Source organism: Anser anser (assembly GCF_964211835.1).
Source record: "Anser anser genome assembly, chromosome: 3".
NCBI classification, from domain to species: Eukaryota; Metazoa; Chordata; class Aves; order Anseriformes; family Anatidae; genus Anser; species Anser anser.
The window spans coordinates 49,176,903-49,200,686 of NC_139722.1; the positions used below are offsets into that span (position 1 = coordinate 49,176,903).

Consider the following 23,784-nt stretch of genomic DNA (forward strand, 5'->3'; position numbering starts at 1 on the left):
TGTAATAATTCAGCTATCTGGTTGCTATAAAGAATTTGGTTGTCTGCCATTTGGGCATGGATTCATTTTTTAAAATGCATCTAAGTCTCCTGGTATCTGAAAGTCATACAATTAGCGAGCTAATTAAATCAAGCTCGAGTTACCCATCAAAAAATGCAATCTTTGACTTGTGCTCTGGCAGTGTTTTTCATGGAGAGCGGTTCACTTCGGCTGAGCGCACCCCGCACAAAGGCTCCTCTCAGAAAAACGTTGCTTCTGTGTACAAATCCTGCAACACAAATAAATAACACGGGGCCAGATGCCTCGGATGTTGCAGATCACAAGTGTCAGCTTCAGAAACCTCAGCCATCAATTACAAAAGCATGCCTTGCTTCTAGCTGCCACTCACCGGGAAATAACATCATCCCCCCAGTGATGTCCGGCTGACTGGACGCTGGTCCGAAGCGCGATGTTACAGCAAATGTGAGCCTCCCTTTTAGCTTCTCCTGCGTACAGATGTGTGCTGCTTGGCAAAAACGCTTTCTCACAGGAGGAGGGGTGCGTTTGGGGTGGAAGAGAACATGCTCCCCAGATATTTTTTTTCAAGTTACAGATCAGTTATAAATGCAGGAAAAAGAAATGGAGGGTAGCAGGACACTCAGGGACACGAACGCTGGGGTCTGCTGAGACTTCACATATAAGGACACCGTGAGATTTGGCAAATCACTTAATCATCTCAGGGGCTCGATTTCACCACCTCTCCAAAGTGTTATTATCCCAGACTTGGATGGTTTTGATCTAAAGAGCCTACAAGTGACCCAGCAATACTGATAATAGCTTAAATTATTGGTAGCAGCAGCTAACTAAAGTAAATCAATTCAGATGTTTCCATCCCATGTTTTTAACCTAATAATGAAGTGAAAAATAATTTCTTGGTAAGTATTTCCATATGCCACATTTTACAAAACACCAGAGCAATTGCCCCCGTCTTTGCCTGGACATGTGGTTCTCTCTTGGTCTGCTGCTATACAGTTGTGGGGTAAGCCAAAGAGGGATACCGAGCCTGCTGCTGGGGCAGCTCTCCTTGGCCAGCATCACCTTCCTCTGCCACCCAGCAGTGACCGAGGGAGCCTGGGGCTGCCCCCTGAATACACTGTTTGTGCTACTTGCTCTGGCAACAGGAGCTCCAGCAGCTCTGATCTGCTAACATCCAGCAATTTGCTGTCCTTGTGAAACAGAGGGCGCATCTGTAGCAGTTCCTGGTGAAAACCAGGAGTGTGTACTGCAAACACGCACTGTGCACCTACCTGGTGGTGGAAAAGGATGGAAAATAACACAGTGATTTATTGGCAGCAGGACATTTCACTCAAACACAGCTCTTTTTCACTCCCTGGAGTAAATTCCCTTCCTGCAGCATCACAGTCCCGTCTTCCCACAGGCTGAGGTGCTCCCACACGTTATTTCCAAACACCTCAAAACATTTTTAAACTTCTAAAAGAAAATTTCCTCTATTTTTTCAGCAGCTCATGTGGAAGAGAAACCTGCTTCTCTTGTTTTCCTTGCGTCGCTCCACCCAACACTTACACAACACAGCCTCCCTTCCTCCACTGCACCTGAAATCCTAGGGCAAAACCCACTACAAACAGCAGGAGGAGGAGAAGGAGCGTGAAAACCACATATCTACCTTGTGCCCGGGCTTCCTCCCTCTCTTCTTTGGGATCTTCACGAGCGGCAGAGCCCCGGCCGGTGCGGAGAAGAGGTTGTGCACTGCCACCTTGATGGGCGCAGGCTGGAGCGGGGGTCGCCCTCGCTTCCTCCCCGCTATGCGGGGGGACTGCATGGCCCCGGGGTCCCGGCTGGCAGGCGGTGGTGGAGAGGCACTCATGTGCCCAGGAGCTGCAGATCAGCCAGGAGAGGGGGAAAAAGAAAAGAGAAAATAATTTCTTACATATTTTTCTTTTTAAGGTTTTTCTTTTCAAGGTTTTTCATCTGGAGGCAGAGCAGTCGCACGTTTTCTCGCGTTGTCATTTTGTCATTTATTGTTGATCATAAAGCGGTGACGGATGTGCTACAGGCTTCTCTCTTGTGTGCGACTCACCGACCCCATTCAGCTCGGCTTCTCCAAAGAGAGACCAACCCCATGTCATGCCCCGTTCTCTCCTCTGACCGTGAGTACAGTACAGGGAGCTGGCTCAAGTGGCGAGGTCTCTATAAGAGGTGGCTCATTGTGAATCCCACACTGGCAGGCTGGCCCTGCATCCTGCAGATGAGCTGATGAAGGCACAATGAAGATGATGATGAAGAGCTTTCCCACAGCCCTTAGATAACACCTTTGTGTCTCTGGTGCCTCCTCATTTCGCCACTGCCAGCGAACAGGTGAGAAGCCAGCTCAACTGGTGAGCAACGTGCTCCAGGTTCAGTTTCCACCCTGTTTTCAGAGGGGTTTGGAGGAGAAGACCTCCTGCAGTCCCTGCCAACCTGAACTTTTTTAGGATTTAGTGCTCCTGCAGATCCTGACCTTGGAGGAGCTACCATATACAAAACGGGCTTCCCTCCGTTTCCTGTGCAGTGCTCCCAAGCAGGGAGGCAGAGCCTTGGGGGGGGACCACACGGCTGGTGGCACAAGGTAGCCACCCAACAGGAGGACTGCCAAGCCGTTCCTCTCTGCGACGTTACAGCATCTGTCGCCGTGCATGCTAGCAGTGGGCTTTTGGATGTACTCCATCAAAAGCTGTTACTTCATCACAACTCCGTGCAGTTGATGAAGTTGAGCAGGGGTAATGGAGTGGAATCTGTTCCATTTCCCTCTGTCCAAGTTTTAATAAAGAAAACAAATACACAACCATACACGGAGTATCAAGGGAATACACAGCGTTCTTCACAGCTCCCGGCAAGGGTCGCATGCTAACAAAGGTCAATAAAAAAAACCCTGCAGAAATAGGTTTTCAAATGTTGGTTTGTGCAGGCATCTGCTTCCCTGAGCATGGACAGAATACTAGCCCAGCCCCAGCCTGCAGACATTGCTAGACAGAAGCATATGAGCAGTTCTCATGCTTTTATGATAAACCTTGCAACAACTGACATTTTCAATTTCATGCTCCCTCAGGCCAGTGATAAAGGAAGACTCCCTGCTTTACACTTCTGCAGAACCAGCTTCTGGCCCTCTCGCTTACAGAGGACAGCCTGAAGATGTGGTCCAAGAGCATCCTTGAAGCTCAGAAAAGAAAGCAAGCAGAGGTTTGTTTATTACTACAGACAAGCACAGATTTTTACAACATCTACAAACTGCAAAATCAAATCTGATAATTTCAGAAGCCAGCATGATTGGACTGAGTCAAGCTGACATTGTGGGCAGCAAAAATGGGGTTGTGCTCCCGTGTGGTGTGAAGGGTACTGCTCAACAGGGGCTCTGTCTGGTGGGAAGTGCCTGCAGCAGGGGATTCCCTGTCTTAAAGGTAAATATGTTTTGTCTGGTCACAACTTTGAAAGCATGACTCAGTAAGAAATGATTCACTCATTTGGTCTTACCCATTCAGTAGTTTACAGTGTCTGTTGTTGGAGGAAAAAAATAGAGGGCTCCCAACCCCCAGTAAATGCATTTATTTGCAATACATTACAAACAGATTTTTACAATGGCATTAGGAGTATCTGCTCAGTTCAGACAGATCCATTACATATGACAGGACTTAAAGTTTGAATATAAATTTTCTGGTCCTTAACATCAGCTGTCTGAAACTCTCATGCAAACACTGGATGTCTAACATCAGATTGGAGAAAGCACTGTGTGACAAACCTGCAGCATTTAATGTAATTTTTTTTTAATTTATATATTTTTTAAATTTAATTTTGAATTGCCCAGGGGCAATATGGTTGCGTCTTCGAGGTATACTCAGTCAGATCAGGAATGGGCTGAAAGGCCGCCAGGAGGGTCTGATTTTTACCAAATAAAAGCCTGGTGTGACTGTGGAGACTGCAGTTTCAGGGTTAAAAGCATCAAGCTCACCACAGCAGGAGTCAAATGGAAAGGCTGTCTCTGTCCCGAGCATCACCACTTCCCTTCTGTCTACAGCTGCATGCATCTTCCTCCCTGCAGCGCTTTCTGAGTGATACCCTCTGTCTCTCTCCCACCTCCCAAAACACAACGTCCCCTGGCTGTTACATTACAGGCTAGCTGTGGGCAGGGAGTCGAGCAGGGAGGGGAAATGTGAGGACTATGCTGGATTTCACAGCCTGGCAGAGATCAGGAGGGCCAGCCCAGCCCAGCTTGCCCCTGCCTGGGGATGAGCAGCGGTTCCCACGCTGCTGGCAGGCTGTGACCCATCGGCCACATTAAACCTGTGGCAGTCAGGAAACACACTAAATATTATCAGCCACTATTTTTTCATCCCCTAGCGTCTGCTCTTGAGATGTGTGGCACTGTGCGCTGGAAAAGCCTCTAAAGCTCCTTGCCACACACAAGAACCAACTGGACTGTGCACACATAATCTCAGTGAAATGCATTTCAACAGGTACAGCAGAACAAAAAGTCAACCGCAGTATAGAAGCTGTTGTTACTGCACTTAATTATAAACCCAGCCATGACTTGGTTCTCGCTTCTTTTATGCTAAGGGAAGTATGAGGACATCTTGGGTGACATTTGCTGTGCTACTCTGCTGCAGACCCTGGAAGGCGAGAGTGCTCTCCAGCAGCAGCGAAAGAGAGCGGAATAAATAAAATTTACCTCTATGTCATGGTGGGGAGTGGAAGCATGACCTCCTCTTACAGCCAGGAGAAAGCTCTCAGCCAGGCTGGAAAAACATGCAAACAAATTGTGAGTCTGCCGGAGAGATGGAGGCACCGCTTTTGGCTACCCTGAGGCCAGCATTTCACCCCCAGCTTCACTCGCAGAGAAGCCCCTGTGGGTTTCATTGCCCACACTGCCTTTCTTTTAATTGATTAGAAACATTTCTCTCCCTTTCTTAAAGTCCTGCTGGCTTCAGTGTGCTGGAAGCCCTCCCAGGACAAGGCAGCGCTGAAGGACCAGTCCTAATTTCATGGTTTGCAGCTGATGGGGTGCCCATGGGATGTGACAGCTGGGTCCCCCTTTCTGCCACCCCAGCAAAGTCAGGGCATCCCCTCAGAAGGACTTTCCCCGGTCCTGCTGGAGGCAGCTCGTGTAGCTCTGACATTGCCACCATCTGTTCTTGACCCACAGACCAGCTCCTGGAAAGCTTGGTGGCCTCCTAGCAGGTTCAGAGAACCTGATGCAAATTAAGGGCGAATTCAAGGAGGCAAATTGCAGGCTGCTGACGAAGGCACCTCCCCAGTTCAGGAAATTGCTGTGGCATGAATAGTTGGGGATAGTATCTGGGGATGGAAATCTGTGGCTTTTTGCCCTGTCCTTGTACTTTTCCTAAGGAACTAGCTTTGGACAGCCTTCAGCGTGGTGAAGCCTCAGTCTGACCTGGGTCTATCACTCTATACTTAGATTAAAAATAACAGCAGGAAACTGTTTTACATTTATGGCTTCTCTTCCCTTAATGTAGGGCTAAACACAGAGTGACCTTTCCTTGTCCTCTCAAGCCGTAGGACCTCACGATTTTATTTCCAACCCTGCCTTCCTTATCTCCCCAACAGGTCCCAGGCAGGAGGGTACAGGGAATGGTGAGCGCTGCAGGAAGGGTGCTGCTTTGTCCCACCCTGGGGGTCCTCACCCCAGAGGACCCCAAGCAGCTGTGCATGCACAGCAGGGTGTTTCTAACAGCCCAGGCTTTGCGACGTGCTTGCCCTGCAGCATGTGTTGGTATACAGGCTGTAAGACTGGCAACACAGCTCACCATGCTGGCGAATACACCTGGGAATGGAGGCAGCTACGGTGCGTTTCCTACTAAACTGAGGACTTTTGATGGACTGCAAAGATCTGTTCTTAATAAAAATAAATGCCTGTAATAAATGCAGCTTTTAACCTGCGCTCCAGTAACTGCAAGGGCTGAAGGTAAAAATATCACATTAAATTTTATGTCGGTAATTCCAGAGGATGATCATTTTAACTTGGTTTACACCAGGTCTAACGCAAACCTATTCCTGGACTGGCACAGTGACAATGCATAGGGAAGGAGGAAACAGTACATGCCTTAAGCCAAAGCAAGGCACAGAAGTGCAGTCAAGTAGAAAAGGTGCTCACCTCACAGCAGCTGAAGAATAATTCCCTTCACTTCCAGTACAGCCCCTGGTCCCTGCTGCAGGGACCCAGGAATCCCAAGCCCAGACATCCCCACCAGCACTTGCAGCCCTGCCTCCACCTCTTGACGTCTGCAGCCTTCCAGTTTTGGCCACCTGTCTTATGAGATGTCAAATGTACACAAGTGAGAGCAAAACACATTTGTTAATATCTCTGTGTTTGTGCTTGTCACCTGCTTTGCACCAGCCAGCCTGAATGTGGCTGGCATGCTGTTGCCTGGCTACTTGCATCTCTGGAAAATGGCATTTCTCTTTGCAGCTAGTTTCACCCCTTTTACCTGCACCTCTCCAGCTGCTGGATGTCTGCAGGTTATGCTGCAAGGACAATCACATGGTGATTATTAAATAATTATTAAATAATTATTAAATAATTATATATTAAATTATTATTATATTGTATATTATATATTAAATTATTATTATTATTATTAAATAATCTGCCAATGGATCCAACGTAGAGTTCAAACAAGAAAATACCCTTTTACTCTTGCATTTTTATTCATTCCCAAACATGTCTGAATGCATCAGAAGGCCAGCAACATTTCTGCCACAGGTGTTTTGTGGGTTTCTTTACAGTCGTGAGCAGCAGTACTTTCAGGCAGAGCCCCGTGGTCGGCTCGTTCCTCACTGCTGAGCACAGATCCCGCTGGGCTGCACTGGGCATTTTCACTGCTGGGGAACAGGGCACAACTGGAGCAGGGTCCGGAGCTGCACCCTGCCCTCGTCTCCCTCTCATGTCCGGGTGCCTTAATGGAGGAGTAGAGAGTGGGTTAGGCAGAGCAACAGCTTCTTCAAAACCCGTAAAAAAAGCATTGATGGTGTCTGCTCCTTGCCTTGTTACTAAGAGCAAAAGAAAGAAAAAAAAAATGTTTCCCAGTGTCATCTTACAGCCTGATCTCTCTCTTTTTTTTTTTTTTTTTCAAGTTCAGTCCAAGGCAGTGACAGTGCTGTCCTTGAGGAGGTGTTCCTTTGAAGGATAGCACCCTGGTGACAGCAGGTAGGGCAGTGCTGCCTGCCCCTGCTCGCTCAGGTTTGCTTAATGAGCCAGAAGAACCTGGAAACCCTTGTGAGAATGGGACCCCCAGGAGCAGCCGAGGCCAGCCTCGCCTCTCAAGCTTACCTTTCTTCATTTGGCCTGACGTTTTTTGGCAGACTAGTAGCCTGTGGCAGGGAATCGGGGAAATGAGACTACAGGGAGCAAGTGAGCACGGGCAGGGAGCACCGGAGGGAAGATCGGAGGATGGATGTGAGAAGGCCACGTGAGTGGTAAGGGTTGCTCTGCCGAGGTGGTCAAGCCACCTGTGGGCAGATCAGGCAGGAGAAAACAAAGCAAAGTCCCTGTCTCTTTCGTGAAATAAGGTGCAGCAGTACCACTTCTGGCAGTGCAGAGAGACAAGAAGAAAAATGGGGCCTGGACCCAGCCTACCACCTCAACAAAACCTCTGCAGCAGGTGGTTGAGCTCTTCTTGCAGGTCTTCACTGCAGTCTGTGGTTTATGATTTGCAGGGCAATGTCCCAGTGAAATAACAACCCTGCATCAGCCTCTGGGTGCACCTAGGTGCTGTTTTGGTTTGTTAAAAGGAGTTAAAATCCTCTCCTCTTATATCCTGATGATAGCACAATGTAGGCTGCTGGTGGAGCAGCCCAGGAGCCAAGGAAATCTCCTTGTGCAAGCTCAGAGGGGCAGGATGGAGAACTGAGGTGGAGGGCTGAGCACCTTAATTTTAGTGACTTTTATAAAAGTAGCTACTCCTGCGGACTTACAATCTCATGACGGCTGTCGGCCAACCCCTCCTGTCAGCCTTCCTCCGCTTTGTCTCCTCACCTTCTCCACCTGGCCTCCTCTCTTCACTGACAGACTGCAAAGCTTCGTCTTCCTCACCTTCTCTCAAAAGGAGGGGGGTCCTCCCTCATCACCTCTGCAGGCTGCTACTCTACCTCTCCTCAGGAGCATTTCTGCGGGTGTAGGGAGGTGAAATGGAGGCCTGCCACCTTTCTTACCGGCAGTCAGCTGAAGATACCACCTGTAGGCCTGCTGCGTGCGTCCCTGCTGGCCTGCATCTGGCCGTTTTCAGTCCAGGACCAAGCAACTTTCCCAGAAAGCAGGAGGATGGTAATGCAGAGCACACCTCTCTCTTCTAACCCAGCCACCAAATATGATTAACAACACTAGGATCCTCCAACCTCAGTTTCCTTGGTTGAAACCCTGGATACCGGCAAAGCAAAGATGCCCAGGGCATCTGTTTTTAATCAGTTAGGTGATGCTGAAACAAATCTTTTCTTAAATACATGAGTGTTTGTAGCCCTGACAGGACTTCAACCCACAAAACCGAGGCTGATCCCGAACCAGAAGCAATTAAGTTTAAATTGGGGTTTGTATTTTAACGAGTCCTGCTTCACATATTCAGTCAAGCAGTGGCTGGTTCAGACGGCCTTGTTTCTGATCACACATTTTGCCTGTGTGATTTACAGGTTGCTTTCCAGAGGTCCCCTCCTGCCATTAGCTTTGTTACCAGGGAACTTGCACAGTTAACAAGCCTACCCTCCTTGAACTAAAGGCTCACAAAGCAATCTTATTTATCTACAATCTTCAGACCTGTGAAGAAAGCACCAACTTCTCTTTTGAATGCAGTCACTTTCTTTCTCATCTTCTATGCTTCACACAGGAGACAGAAGCTTTCATCACCAATAAGCCGCAGACCCTCTCTGCTCTCTGTTAAATGTTCAGGGGCAAAGATTTGGAACAAATGAATGCAAAATGAGCAACATTTATATTATGGCCATTTCAGTTCTCCAGCTGAGTCTGTAATTGGCTAATACTCATATTTTTTGCCTCTTGCTTGTCTGGCAGTACTCTGGCCTTTGCTTTTATAGCTGTTGGCTTTTTTTTTTTTTTTCTCCCCAGTTTTCTATAGTTTTTGCAAGCAGTGTCTGCAATAAATGGATAAGCCTCACAAAGTGGCTTGCTCACTTCCAGGAAGAATCCAGATATCTAGGTAATTTCCCTGAAATACTTCCAGTGTTTTCCTGACCCATCAATGTATTGTTCATCCTGCAGAAAAAAAAAAAAAAAAGGAGTTTGATATTCACATTGTGCAGAAAGAAGGACCAGACACCTAAGTCAGAGAAGGCCAATGTATTCAGGTCAGATGTAGGGAGACAGGGAGGAAGAAGAGGCAACGTCCCTACACACCTCATTTGCCCCCTCACCACACAGAATCCCTCCCGAGTGCATTTGGCACAGGACGAGATGAGGACAGGTTTTGTACAAATTCCTGTGGGGATGATGGAGGAGAATAAATAGAAATAGGCAGCAGAGAGTAAGTCTCACCACCGTGATACAACCAAGCAGATGTGCAAGAATTCAGGATACCTATCCCGATTTGTCTGGTGCACACTACAATGAGAGATGGCTGGGAATTTGCCGAAAACACAATGTACAAGATTATTATTTTTTAAGTGAACATTTTGCAGGAAATCACAGGATACAAGAAAGCTTTTGTCAGAAAAGTTTCCTCACATCCAGGTGGAAGGGTTGGAAAGGAGTGACGGAGGTGGCCTCAACCCCACCTAGGCATCCCCAGCACACGGGAGCATGAAATTGGTCCCCATCACACTCAGAACTGAGCAGGAATCTCTTTAACAACAACTATGCTACTAAATAAAAGAGGAGCAGGACTAATGCCCATCTCCAGAGTATCCACGTGGCTAAGGCTGGCCCTGTGCAGCAGGCCAGGGAGGATGCTAGCAGTAAGCAGGGTTGGGAGCTCTCAACCTTTTCTATTTGTAAAAAAGGAGACCTCCAACTGTGTAGTAAGAAATACAAACAAACTTTATAGCGGAAAACAGAAATTGCCACGATGAGCAGCTTGAGGTGATCTGGCTGTTCTCTGCTGGCATTATTGCCTCCTGTGCTACTCCAGACATTTCTTTATTGCTTGCATACTGTTCTCCTCAATTACTTTACCAAGTAAATGCACTTTTGACACAGAGACAGCCCTGGTCCTGGGTACAATCCCCATCATTCCCTGCCTTGCCTGAGTCCTCAAGAGTGACTAAAACTTCTGTGCTTTGCTCCTTGTTAAATTATGTCTACTGAATGAAATCACCAGGGCTAATGTGTCCCTATTTGAAAAAGAGGTGGGAAACCCCTTTCCCATCAAAATCTGCTCTACAGGTGGCCTGAGCATTGAAGAAACCGTTCGCTCTTTCTCCTGCCACACAAAAATTGCACATAGGCATGCACACAGCAGCTTTTTCATTTGTGCTAATTATATCCACATCCCAGTGAAGCCCACCAAACCTCCTCACTCTGTCCACGGCCCCATAGGCAAGCAGGGATGCGAGCCACCAAGAGCCACCGGCCGCTGCACTGCGGTGGGATGGGCACAGCAATGGCATGGAGCGGAGGGCTGGGACACGTGAAACGTGGCCGCAAGTCAGAGGAGCTGGGAGCTGCCTCAGGAAAAAAATTCACCCCCTAAATCTGAAGAAGTGATATTACAAAAGTCAATAGGGAAATAACTTTTCTTAGACGCAGTGCAAGAATTTCACTCATTTCTCACATAAAGTTATCCTTATTCCTTAGGGATCCACTGCACTTTTATATTACATTGTGAGCAATAATACTTATAAAAGGTCCGTCCCTTTCTGGCATTAACTGGAGTAGCTCTTAGGTTTCAGTCTTTAGAGACTTCAGGGACCACAGCTTCTGAAGATGCTCCAAGCTTTCATTGCTATGCATGGGAGACACGTTTTTATTCAAACCACATTTTAACATTGGAATCAGGTGATATAAATATAAGGATCCTGAACTTAATCATTAAGCACAGAAATGAGAAAAGCACGTGCATCACTGCTACAGTCCGCTGTGTTAGCCAGGACTAGACAGTCACCCCACTGCCACCGCTTCCTGCTTGAGAAGAAAAGCTCTGGTGTGATCCAAACCCTTCGGTAAGCTCACATGGGTTCAGGAGGGAAACCAGAGCCTTCCAACACAATTATCTATTTGTGTTAACTTAAATTAACATATCCACCTGGCAAGGTGACACACGGTGTCTGAGATGTATTCTACTTGCGTCACAAGAGGCAAGGTGAAGCCATTTGCTCGTGCCCCAGACCCCTGGTGGGAGGAGGTCCCAGCTGCCCCACTGCACACAGTGCAGTCAGATGGCTTTGGCTTCCCCGTGGACAAGAACCCACCAGCCACCCTCCTGCCTGAGCAGCTGCCGTGCTGGCTGGAGGGGGTTGCTGGTGGTGTTTTGGGCCATCAGCTGTGATTCGTGCCCTGATGCACCCCACGTGCAGGCTCGCTGTCCTCATGGACACCAGATCTGCCTTAGGGGGAGGCTGCAGGTGGCTCTCAAGATGCACAGCAAACACATCTGGAGTAGAAGCGTGCTGGGAAACTACAAACATCCTGGACCTCCGACCGTGGGAACACCAAGTGGCAAGTTAGTGAAGCTGGACCAAGTGTGGCTGGGGAGTAAAGCTTTACTGACTGCAGCTGGTCACTGCAGCACACAGCATGCAAGAGTGATGTTTGCCACGGTTTGACTATATCATTAATTCGTTTTTAAATAAACACGCTACTCTCACTTTTCAGAACTTCTTTTGTACATTTACCCCCCTACAATGAGTCACTTTTTCCTGTTTTCTGGATTATTTTTACATTGTGTTTGGCAACAATCCTCTGTTCATCACCTGGGAACTTTAAACCGAGAACAAAGATGCTGCAGCTGGCTTGTGTGTCATCATGTGTATACCCTGGGCAATACATCTTGCAAAACTGGACTGATTAAGTGTCTGCTTTAACTGCTTTGAGTTTGTGTTTTTTTTTTTAAAGAACAGAAAAAAAAGACAGAAGAGATGAAAGGCACCATTGGATGAGTTTTCAGTGCTTTTGTCCTTGCAAATGCTGATCAGGAGAAGACACACTCCAAACAAGCTCTGAGGGCAACTAAAGGAAAACCTTCAGGTTCATTACGGAAACTGTTCACAAAGTTCAGCCCCCGTGTAACTCCAGCACTGACTGGTGAGAGCACTAGAGAGTAGTAGCAGAAGTCATATATGCTCATGCCATCCAGTTTAAGCCTCCAAAAGAGTGGTCTGGGACCGGAGGGGAGCTCATATTTTGTACCCACCCAGTGCACATGGTGCTTTTTTCCCCATGACACATAGAATTTCTTAATGGTTCTTGAGGTGCCATTATTTTCATTTTTTATATGTCTGTATCATGAAGTTGGCAACACTGGTCCAGCACAGGATGGCGATGTCTTCCACTGTGGCTACATTTCTTCCAACTCCTTGGGACAACAATGCAAATAGCAAAGACAACTCACAGCTCCACAGCAATGCCTGGTGCTGCCAAGGAAGAAATATCCATGCACACGGACTCGGCCACACCGTACCCCTGATTCTGACAAGTCAGCCACTCGTGTCATGTTCTGATTTAGCACTGAGGCTTTCAGACATGGAGGCAGTGAGTACCTGTGTCTGAGGACTGTCCCAATATGTGAATCACAGGAGAACAAACAACACATTCATGACCGGTGGCTCCTGATTGCCTCTGGAAAGGAAGACCTCCACCGCCTGCCAGGCACAGCATGTGCTCCTTGAGAAGTACTTAAGGTGCCTACAAGAGCCCGGTGAGGAGGGGGTGCATGCTGCTCCCCTGTCCTAAAAATATCTCTAACTCAAAGGTCTTCATAAGCACTGCATAAGAGGTTGTGGTCACCTTTGTGACTATTTCTCACACTCCCCTGCAGAATAATTTCAAAATTGTTCAATAAAAGATTCCAGCTTTTAACACTTTTCTTCTGCCAGTGAGAAAGTACAAGTGGTTATAAGACAGATAAAGTATCTGCAGGTCGTAGTTCACTCTGCCCACCCACACGTAGGTGATGGGGACATTATCTGGAGGCAAGTAATCCTTTTTGTTGTTTTTTGTGTGTCACCACATCATTCAGGGATGTATTATAAGCTCTTTGGGGCAGTACAGTGTTTGAAACAATTGGTACGTATCTCTTCATGAAACCTCTCTGAAATTACAAAGGACAGAAAATAGCAGGTTGAAATGCTCCTTGTATCTCTCTTGAAAATCCAGGGTGAATGCCAATTGATCAGGGGTGCTTAAGATAGCAGTAGTAGGACAGGCAAAGTGCCCCACTGCAAATGCCTACCTCTGAATCTCAACGCCCAGTGTAAGACTCACTCTCAAGCATAGTAATTCAGGTGGGACCCAGCACCACCTGGGTCACCATTATGCCCCAGACTCTTTGGCTGAAGCTATTTCCTCCACTCAGCATTTATCCTGTTTTTGCCCTCAAGCTTTCTTAGCTCCTTTATCACCACTCAGAAGAGAGGACTTTATCACGCTTCATGCTGGGAGATCTTCTACACTTGCAGGGAGCCTGCGAGGGACCGAGGCACGGTGCCATCCACAGTGCATGATAAATGGAGCCCTGCAAATACCAGGAGAAATTTCAGACTTTATTTATTTTCTTTTCCTTCCACTTCACTTCTACTTTGTGCTCCCTCACGGAGGACGCTCTCTTGGCCTTCCCAGTGCATCATTTCTCTCCCGATGCTTTAACACCCTTACTCTGAGCAGCCCATGCTGCCCTTTCTAGCAATCACCAGGCAACAGGACTGCAGCGTCAAGTTTCCCACTGCCCCAAAATTAGCATGAGAAACAAGCACACCAACTATAAGCGCAGGCAAATGTGACCTTTTCAGAGGCTGACTTTATTTATTTATTCTGTTGTCACTCATTTCTCTGTTGCCAAAAAACTATAAGACAAAAAGTGGTGGGCCGTCTCCAGCAGCCCATCCTGCATGGGGATGTAGCCATTGGCTGTGGGGGACTGCTGTCTCATGGGTCTTTGCAGAGCTACATAGGAATGAGTTTAGGAGAAATCCCTCACCTCTGAATTAATCATAATATACCACCCACCAGAAGCCTCATTTGGTCCTGTTCTTCATTTTTCAGTGGGGAATGCTCTCGCTTGCCCTCCTCCAGACCACGCACACAGAATTTTTTTTTTCTCCTCCTTGGCACTGGGACCTTCCTTCACTTTTCCTGGGGAGGTGCTGGGAACCCTGGCAATAGGTCACTCGCTGGTGGGATGCAGCAGCAAGGCAGGACCCTCACCAAAGCCTCCCCAGCAGAAGCCCTCGGTTTGGTTTGAACGTTGCTTGCACCAAGGCACGGGATAGCCATGCTCTGCCCTGGCTCATGTTTGTTTAAAAATAAAATAAAATAGAACCAGTAATTGTAGGAATTCAGGAAAGGAAAATCAATCAAACAAAAACAAACAAACAAAAAAACCTTAACAGTCATCTGAACTTTGGGGCTCATCAGCAGCAAAATGTTATTTTTGCCCTCTGGGCAGGAGGCAGCAAGCTGCTCTCAGCCTAGGGGTCCTGCGTCTCCCCCGGGCTGGCAGGTACAGGGGGGAGATAAGGGAATAATTTGCTTTTATGAACCTCCATGGCAAAGCTTCTCCTGCCTACCAAGGTACATAAATACCTGGATCAGCCCTTCCTGTGAGACTTCCTCCTATCCCAGGAGATCTCAGCTGGCAGAAGGACATGAGGCCTGGCACCAGGTTGATGGAAGCTCACCTGAGCACACCTCTCTTTTCAGCAGGAACAAGTAATCCTGTTTCTTCACTGGCTCAGCATCATTCCCTTTTGTCAACAGAGACTGCCACTGCTAATGGTGTAAAAATAATGGCCGAGGACACAAGATCAATAATAATTTTTGCAATATTGTCTCCCCGTTTAATAACCTCATTTAACTAGAAATCATCTGTGGCAACTATATCAGGTAGATTTAATATAAGTTTCAAAACACCTGGGATTGTGTGAATTCTAGCATCTTTTGTTAATAAAAATGCCTCTGAATTTTGAGGTTTGTCCTACGAGTCCATTTTCCAGCCACTGCATGGAGCAAGGGACAGAGCATGGCAAGGGGCCCTCAAAATGAGAGAGCCATCCATGCATGTGGTTGGGGTGCACAAGGATGGGCCCCCTCTGCCCCTGCTGGCTTCTTACCCCAAGCAGCATGAGATGAAGAAAGGGCAAATTCAGATCAAAGCCCTGCCTTTGAGAAGTGTTGTGGCTTCACCTCGCTGGGATTTGTGGGTTTTCAGTTCCGGTGCTGTAGGCTCCTTCCAACACTCACTGCGAAACTCGGTCAAAACCATCCGGCTCCACATCTGCAGTGGTAGGAGGTCATAAATAAAGAGGCCCCAGTGCCCAGCCTGAAAGCAGGCACACATTTGCAAAGAAATAAAGCCAGTATCTGCTCTGCTTGGCACAGCCACCCTGGAGACACAGTGACAGATCAGTAAGAAAAAGACCCTCGCCCTGAGGGAGGCCAGTGGCACCTGGCTGCACGTCAGCAGGGACCCCCCTGCCCTCTATGAGAAGGGCTTTGAGATGCGATCAGGCTCCCCTGCAGCCCACTGAAGCTTGAGGGACTGCGCAATATCCTACATGAGCAGCACCCTACCTCTCCATGTTTTAGGGGAAACTGAGTACCAGCACCAGAGCAGTGTTTTACATTGCTGGGTATCCTTTTAAATGACTAAACGACAGTGAGTAAGATGTATTTACATACATTATGGCCTATTCCCCCATTGGAAGACGATTTGTGTAGATAACTTCCATTAATGTTAAAGGGAGTCATTCACATAAATCCTAAATATGTTAATGGCCGACTGGCCTCCTCTGCATAGCATTTCGTGGTGCTGCATTTAGCGAGCACAGTATAAGCGCAGCTGACTTAATATGCAAATAAATTCAAGTATTTACTGAGCCATAAGAGACAGTTACTAGGCACATCTCTCATTCATCGTTTATACGGAAATAGACGGAGGCTGCCAGACAAAATCAGGTGATAAATGCTATAAACATTTTTTAAGGCGACGGGGGGAAGGGTACTGAGTCCCCAGATACACATAAGTAATGGTCACAGGTTCTTGACAACATCCTCTCTCCTGTTTATTTTCACTCTGTGTGTGTCCACTGCACACCCACACTGATGCCACTCCTTGAGGCATCGCTGTTCCCTGTCACAGCACCAGGTTCTCTCCTGTCCCCCAGGGACACAGCAGGGCCATGGTGACCTGTCCCTGGTCAGGGTCCCTCACTCAGAGCCTTCTCGGCATCTGCCCAGCTGCAGGAGTGGAGAACGCCCTCCTGGAAGAGTTGGCTACCTGCTGTGACTCACTCTTTTCCTGGCACCAAAGTGTGGGTGCCTCCTCTGACAGAGCCTAGGGCAGAGGAGTGGAGAGAGAAGTTTTGCACCTTTACTTCTCATACATATTCTCTTCAGAAGCTTCACATGGCATCTGAAAGAGCTCTCATAAGGTCTGTGATTTTCCAAGGCAGAGGAAAGATATCTTCTGTAGTAAACAGATCTTTAAAGTGCATCAGGTACTGTAGTACTGAAGTCCTCCTTCAGTTCCTTTTGCAAGATCTTGAAGGTGCCATGCCAAACAGATGTGTCTTCCACACATGGAGGATGATGTGGAACTGTCATCGCTTTTTCCTAATGGTAATAAATCAAGTAACATTGATTCACCTGTTTACTCCTCTGGATAGAAAACTAGGAAAAATCCTCTATTGCACAGTTCAACAGCTCACCTCATGGCGGCCTGCAGCTCCCTCACGAGGGGAGCGGAGGGGCAGGCGCTGAGCTCTGCTCTCTGGGGACAGCGACGGGACCCGAGGGAACGGCATGGGGCTGGGACAGGGGAGGGTCAGGCTGGGGGTTAGGGAAAGGTTCTGCACCCAGAGGGTGGTCGGGCACTGGGACAGGCTCCCCAGGGCAGTGGTCACAGCACCGAGCCTGATGGAGTTCAAGCAGCGTTTGGACAACACTCTCAGACACATGGGCTGGTTTTTGTATGGTCCTGTGTGGAGCTAGGAGTTGGACTTGGTGATCCTTGTGGGTCCCTTCCAACTGGATTTTATGGTTCTATGGTTCCTGTGCTACATAGCATACTCATGGCTATATGCACATGCCTGTATTATGAGGCCTTAGGTACTGTGAATCTCCACAGCACTCTGCTGGGCTACATCCATATCAAAAGTTGTGAGGCTTTTCTGCAGGAATCCCAGCAAACTAGCAAACACCCTAGGTCCTTCCACCATCCCTGGTGTCACCTCTGGGCTGGTGTAGTTGTCCAGGCTGGAGGGCGCAGCAGTGCCAGTGCCAGTGGGATGTCATGACAGGCAGGCCGGAGCCGCTGCCTAGGCTCATATTTGACCTTGGGTCACTCAGCTCCATATAAAAATGACAGCAGGGGAAAATATTAAACAGTCTCTGTCCCTAATGCTGAAAAACCTCTTGTAATGTTGCCCTGTGGGATTGTACCCTGTGCACCCCTTTCCCCGTTCAGTGGTTTCCTCACATGTTAAGGAAATGTCTGAGCATTATCTCTGGCTAGCTTTGGAAACTCCCTCCCTCAGTCTTTGCTCTCTCCCCCAACACAGATATTTCCCTCCCCACTGTGTCCACAGGTGCAGATAGAAATAAACCTATGGCATGGACTTTGGAAATCAGATCATTTTATACATTAACTTTATAAGAAGTACCCCCCACCCCAAACACATTTGCACTTCGAGGGTGATTTGGTGGCACAGACACAGGGGACGGGTGGTTTCATTCAGAAATAACGTAAGAGGGTGAGGTCACCTGGAGAGCCTAGTTTAGCCCAACATTGCTTTTCAGATACAGAAACCTAGATTGATTTCTGGATTGTCTGGATTGACTTAAAGTGTTTGAATGGCACGTACTCTCTGGCCGTGGGTTTGCAGACTACCTGAACACCAGCTGGAGCCTCTGAGGATGGTAACCACCATAATTCTCTGTAAGTCTGCTTGTGGCGCAAGAGAAGGTCTTTGGTTAGAAACTTACCTGCACATGGTGTCTTCTCCACGGCTGTCCAGTAGAAAGAAATCATTTGGAGCTAATGTTGCTAAAGGCTTTCATGTCGCCAAGGAGACTGCTGCATTATAGGGCCATGGCTTCTCCCTCTTGCTGGCTGGGCCAGGCCAACACACACCAACGCGGTGTACACAGCCAGCTACCTCCAGCCAGCCACCTCCAGCCAGCCTGCTCCTTCAAAGAAGTCTCAGGGGACCTGTTTTGCCACAATATTTCCATGTTCAGAAAGCTGAAGCCCGCAGGTAGCCCTTCTGGCCGTGGGGGAACTCGCTCTCCATAGTCTTCCCCTGCAAGTCCTGGGGCACGGGGACAGCACGTCTCCACGTGCCATTAGATGCAAGCCAGTTTTGAAAGCAAAACCACTCACAGTTTGGGTAGGTATTGAAATGCTGTGGGGGGGGGTACCTGAGGGAGGACAAAGTGCAAGACGAGAGTCTTCCCCGCACCACCCAGCAGGTGAAACACGCCGTGCCTGGGGGCACCTCACTCACACCACACGGGGTGGTGGAAAAGCTAGGGTGAGGTGGGGAAGAGGGTGAAGGAGGGTTGGAAAGCAAACCCCGTCCTTCACATCCTGCACCCGAAATGAATGGAGCAAGCTGAACAGTTGGAGAGCAAAGGGCTGGCATTTACAGCAACGTTTCTCCCGTAGGATGGGAATCACCTCTGAAGATGGGGTCAGGATAAACTGCAGGGCAGCAGCAAACTGCTCAGTTCAAGAGGAATTACTCATCCTTCAGCGTAACATAATTACACATCCAGACTGTCTCTGGGCAATTCTTTATTCTGGCCAAATTTGCACTAGTTCCTAAAGGGAGCAGTCAATCTTAATGAATGACTTACAGTTTCATCATCTTTGTAAGGTTTTATTAGAAAAGTAGAATATCAGAAATTTACATCTTTAATTAGTAGATTTTAACCCTAGCTTCCCTGCACATCTCCCTTTCTTTTGTCAATTCCTTCATTCTAATCAATAAGAAAACTTGGTGCAAAGATGCTTCCAAGATTGTGGATTACTTTCAATTTTATTAATCAATAGCAAATTTAGCCACTGCCTTTAATGCGTCCATACATTGTGATTCTGTTTCACACAGCAGCGTGCAATCCCCTTACAAAGATGCACAATTTTGAATGATTTTTTTTTTTAAGACAGCACAATACAGAGAAAATTTTCTTCCTTTGCACAGAGAACCAGTTCCTCATGAGGCAACTTGCTATGACAAAACTAATACACGTAACTCATTATTTCCCTTTCAGGCGAGCCTGGAATATCCTTCCTTGCACACATACACCAATAACTGTTCAGTCACCCTGCGAGCACACCTGTGTTGACCATCACCTATTAATTGCTGTAGGTGCTCGTTATGGTCAGCAGGAGAGCTCAGCTGGGAGTGCTCTATGTAAATGCAGCTGACTCCTCCTTTGCACCATTTTAAAGCTGTAGGTAGAGAAGTAGGGCAGGATTTCAGGGAGCTGGGGGATTTCTTCTCCTCACCATCACGCTTTTCTCTTAAAAAAAAAAAAAACATTGCACTGTATGATGTACTTTTTGAAAGTAATCTAAAGCCCCTGAGGATGCCAATAGGTCCTGACATGGCCAGGGACGTGGAGGACAATCACATCCCAACATCAAGCCCCCATGGGGCTGGTGATGGAACAGGCAGGCGCACCAGCCAATGGACGTGTGTGTTTCCTGTTCCTGGGCTGTGGACAGCAAACCATCCCACACCCTGCTTCCTCGCCTCTCCTTGCTGTCAGTGCCCTCTTCTTCTTTATTTTATTACCTTAAATTCTGGGGAAGGAAGATGTTCAACAGAGACCTGTGTAAGGTCAGTTCTCAGCTTGCTGAAGCTTGGAGTGTCACCCATGTACCATGACAGCGTGCTCTATAGTGTTTCACTTTTAAAAAATATTTCAAAATACATTATTCGTGGTAAGCACAATGACAAGAGAAGGACTGGGGGAAAAGCCTCTCACTGCAATTTCTTCTTTTCAGATACCACAGCTCCCATTGAGCACCCATACTAGCAGGTGAGAAACCTCAGAGCAAGGCATTCCTTGCTCAAGAAAGAAAATTGCCTCTTTCTACCTGCTCTTTTCCCCAGAATATGAAAGTACCAGAGTTAAACATTGTTGCTAAATGAAATGATCACAATATCAGAGTTACTGTGCTACATCGACAAAGCATTTATCAACTCTGCAGAGTTTTTGACCTTATGCAGCACATGTACTTTTTCTGTGGTTGGTAGTTTTGTGTTTTTTTTTCTTGCCACGTTTCCATAATCCACTGCTAACAAGCTCATGTCCCTGCCAGCCTCTCTAACCCGAACAGCATGAGCATCACCCAAATAACTTTTATGATGGGCCAAAAGGGTTCTGCCTCATTGGGAAAATCAGTGCGACATCTTAATTAAAATGAGAAATCACCTGCAGCCAGAGAGGTCTGGGAGACCCCTGACCTACGCCAAACCACAAAACCTGCACGTTCACATCTCCCAGCCACATCCTCAGTTTGTGTTGTACGAGGCTGGAGCCAAGGGAGTGATGCTGACTTACACCAACACCCGGCTGTGTGTAGCTGGACCAGGGGCTGGCAGCACATCATGAGAGGGATGCTGCGAGCACTGCTGTGGCACAAGGACACTTTTTAGATTGCATCCCTGCACCCACAAAAAACAACATCCCTGCAGTTTCCAAGTATTTGCTATTTACCCCCCTCCTGTGTGCTCTACATTTGTCTCTAAATGCCCATTCTAAAAGCCCTTGGTCTATCCTTGAGCAAAGTGCCTTCAGAAGCCTCTTGAATTAAAAACAGGCTGAAACAGAAATCCCCTCCCCAAGCAGAGAATTTCAACAACTTTCCCCCTGCATCTTGCCAGACGCACTTCACATCCCCGCGACAAGCCCCATATGCACCAAAACCAGCCCCAACTCCTGTCCGCCAGCTTACTGCTGTGGGATGAAGCCAAGGCAAAGCAAACCCCGCTCGCCCGCAGCCTCTGCCATGTACCAGCTCCCCGGTACCGGCCGCGGAGTTACTCACTGACCCACGCTGGCCTTCACCCTCGGCGAGTGAGGCGCTGGCTGCGGGATGGGGCTGGGGATGCAGCGGTGGCCGGGGACGCCGGGGAGGAGCTGGCAGGGCGAGCGGGACGTTCGTGCATCTCCTCCGGGCGTGGGGTCCTCCCTCGAAGTTATCTGGGAAGCACCTGGAAGGGCAAAGAGACATAACTCTGCTACTCCTCGGGCTTGAAGGAGAAAGCCGGCACACAGGCAGCACCGCTCCCTTCGATTTTGCAGCAAAGGGCAGCAATTCGACTGAGCATCTGGTTGGAAGATATGAGGAGATTGCAGTTAAACTAATTGCTCTATCAGCTGCACTAAAACCCCAGATCTGTGGTATAAATACTGCCTGCTAAGTATATCGCAAAGTAAGTTGCTTTTAAAACAGCATTTACCTGGCAGGAAAAAAAAAAAAAAACACAACACAAACCAAACCAAAACAAAACAGAAACCCCACTTGGAGCAGGGTTTGGAGAAGCCCGACGCTGCCCTGCAGCCTGCATGCTCTGCAGCCAGAAGTGTGCACAAACTCGTGCACGCAGGTGCTGCTGGCACGGCACGGCACGGAGCAGCCCTGCAGTACGCGCTGCTGAGCCGCTGCACCTTCCCCAGCACATCCCGCTCTGGCACCAGTTCCCAAACTGGTAGGGCTGGGAAGGGTGCCTTTGGGGATGGGTGCCAGGACGGCAGCGGCACCCGGCTCTCCCGCAGAGGGTCTCCAATCTAGGAGCTGTAAAGTTAGCGTGCAAGTGGAACGAGGACTGCTCGAACAAGGCTGAAGAACAAGAAAATCAGGCAGAGAAAAAGAAGCATGCTTTCCCCTTACCTATTGCCTCTGCTCAAACACCGGGCAGTGTCTTTAGAGAGCCCAGGCATTTGGACCCACAGGGCAGAGGACTTTCGGCACGTGCACCCAGAGCCCGGCAAAAGCCATCTTCTCCCCGTCTCTTAGCACAGTGCAAGCCTCCAGCAGCTCAGCTCTCCAGCTGCAAACATCTCATTAGACTAATGCATTCAGCACAGGCAGAAAACTCGATTTACCATAGCTACAGCAATGAATTTCCATTACGATGACAGCTTCAACCACATCATGTCCGGAAAACCAGCCAACCACTGCCTTTTAAAGAACACACACATTTTACACGCAGAAAACGAGGGCCCGTGTGCCGTGTCTCCTTTCTCTTCCCGGCTAAACGGAGAAAAAATTGCCATGTCTGTATAGTTCAGAGCTCTGCAAGCCAAAAGGTAAAGGCAGCCGGACTTTTTTTTCCCACATAGCAGCAGCTTTCGCAGCAACGTGCGGTGCGGTGCAACGAGCAGAACGGGTGCTTGCAACATTTCTACATTTTACCTACCCCTCCTCTGTTGCCATAGAAACCAGCCTGTATCATCATCCCTTTGTCCCGATCCTGCAGCAATGTGGCCCAACACCGAGCTAACGCGATGGGCAGGACCGGGCGCTCCAGTTTCGGACAAATTAAACGCAAACTGGGGGAAAGGCACTTGGGACCTTTTTGCCGGCAACACAGGAGCGCATGGGTACTGCAGTGCTCACACTCGCACATCTGCACACACATACACGGAGCCTGGAGCTCAAAGATATATCTCACAGGTATGGCCAGGTGATGATATTCATAATACTTGGAGATATTGGTCACCATAGCCGTGCTCTTGCACTTGGGCAGGATGCAGGACTAGATTTTCACTGCATTTTCAGCTACTCACCTTTGAGAAGGCACCGGCTCTTTCCTTATCTATCGTACCACCAGCAGCTCTTACTCCTCACCCCCCCAATATAATACACATAATAAATAATGATCATAGTAATCCCGTCACGCTCCATTGACTGTGCTAGATGAAATTGTACCAGCAAAGGGGCTTGTCGCAGTTGTTTGCGAGTGTCGCACAGCTCCCCGCTGCCCGCTTCACACGCTCACAGGTACTGTTACCCGGTATTTATTGCCAGAATGCGCTCCTCACCTCCCTTTATGTCCACTCCTGTGAATGTTTCCTCGGATGGGCTTGCAGCCGTAGGCACTGGTTCAGCTGGTTTTGTGGTCCCTGCTCACTGGTTCTGTGCTAGCCTGGCTTTGCTGGTTTTAGGGGAGTTACCAGTGACCCATCACCACAGATGAGCAAGCAGACGAGGAAGGAGGAGAGGAAAAGCAAGGCACCCTGACTCCTGGACCCTTCCCATCAGTACCAGAGGAGGCTCTGGTTCTGGAGCCGTCCCCAGCTGCGGGGAGGAGGGCATCCATCCACCTGTGGGATGGCCGAGTGCTTGGCTCTCTCTTAAAAGAGGAAAGCTTTGTACCCCTAAAGATAAAAGAATTGAGGTTTGGAGAATCAAGGCAGCATTTTTCTTTTTTGTTTCTCTTTTTGTTTGTTTCTGTTTTTGCTTTTGTTTGCATTCAACAGATAATCTTAGGTGTGAAGAAATATATTATCAGCAGAGAACTGGAACAACCATTTTCTGTCTTCCTCTGCTGGTGTCTGAAACCTGTGGTGCTTGCAAAGGCGCTAGGTAAGGAAGCACAGCTCAGCCTTCATCCCGGCAAAGTCCT

The 23,784-nt window shown here is 48.2% G+C and overlaps 1 protein-coding gene across 4 annotated transcripts in view; it reads right to left on the minus strand.

Annotated features, from left to right (window-relative positions):
* Positions 1-23,325, minus strand: part of SCML4 (Scm polycomb group protein like 4) — a 90,091-nt gene extending 66,766 nt beyond the window's left edge. For 2 of the 4 annotated variants that reach the window (XR_014582023.1, XM_083830188.1), the window contains exons 1-3: positions 22,262-23,325; positions 21,201-21,366; positions 1,664-1,875 (exon numbers count right to left, since the gene is read on the minus strand). Coding sequence is in view for 3 of the 4 variants with exons in the window: in XM_083830188.1 (XP_083686314.1) it covers positions 1,664-1,875; positions 21,201-21,366; positions 22,262-22,286 (403 nt within the window). In the remaining variant the exon portion in view is untranslated. Of the gene's footprint in view, positions 1-1,663; positions 1,876-3,982; positions 4,096-21,200; positions 21,367-22,046 lie in introns of those variants that run through there. The other 2 variants (XM_083830190.1, XM_083830189.1) reach the window with 2 other exon arrangements.
* Positions 23,326-23,784: the final 459 nt, after the last annotated feature.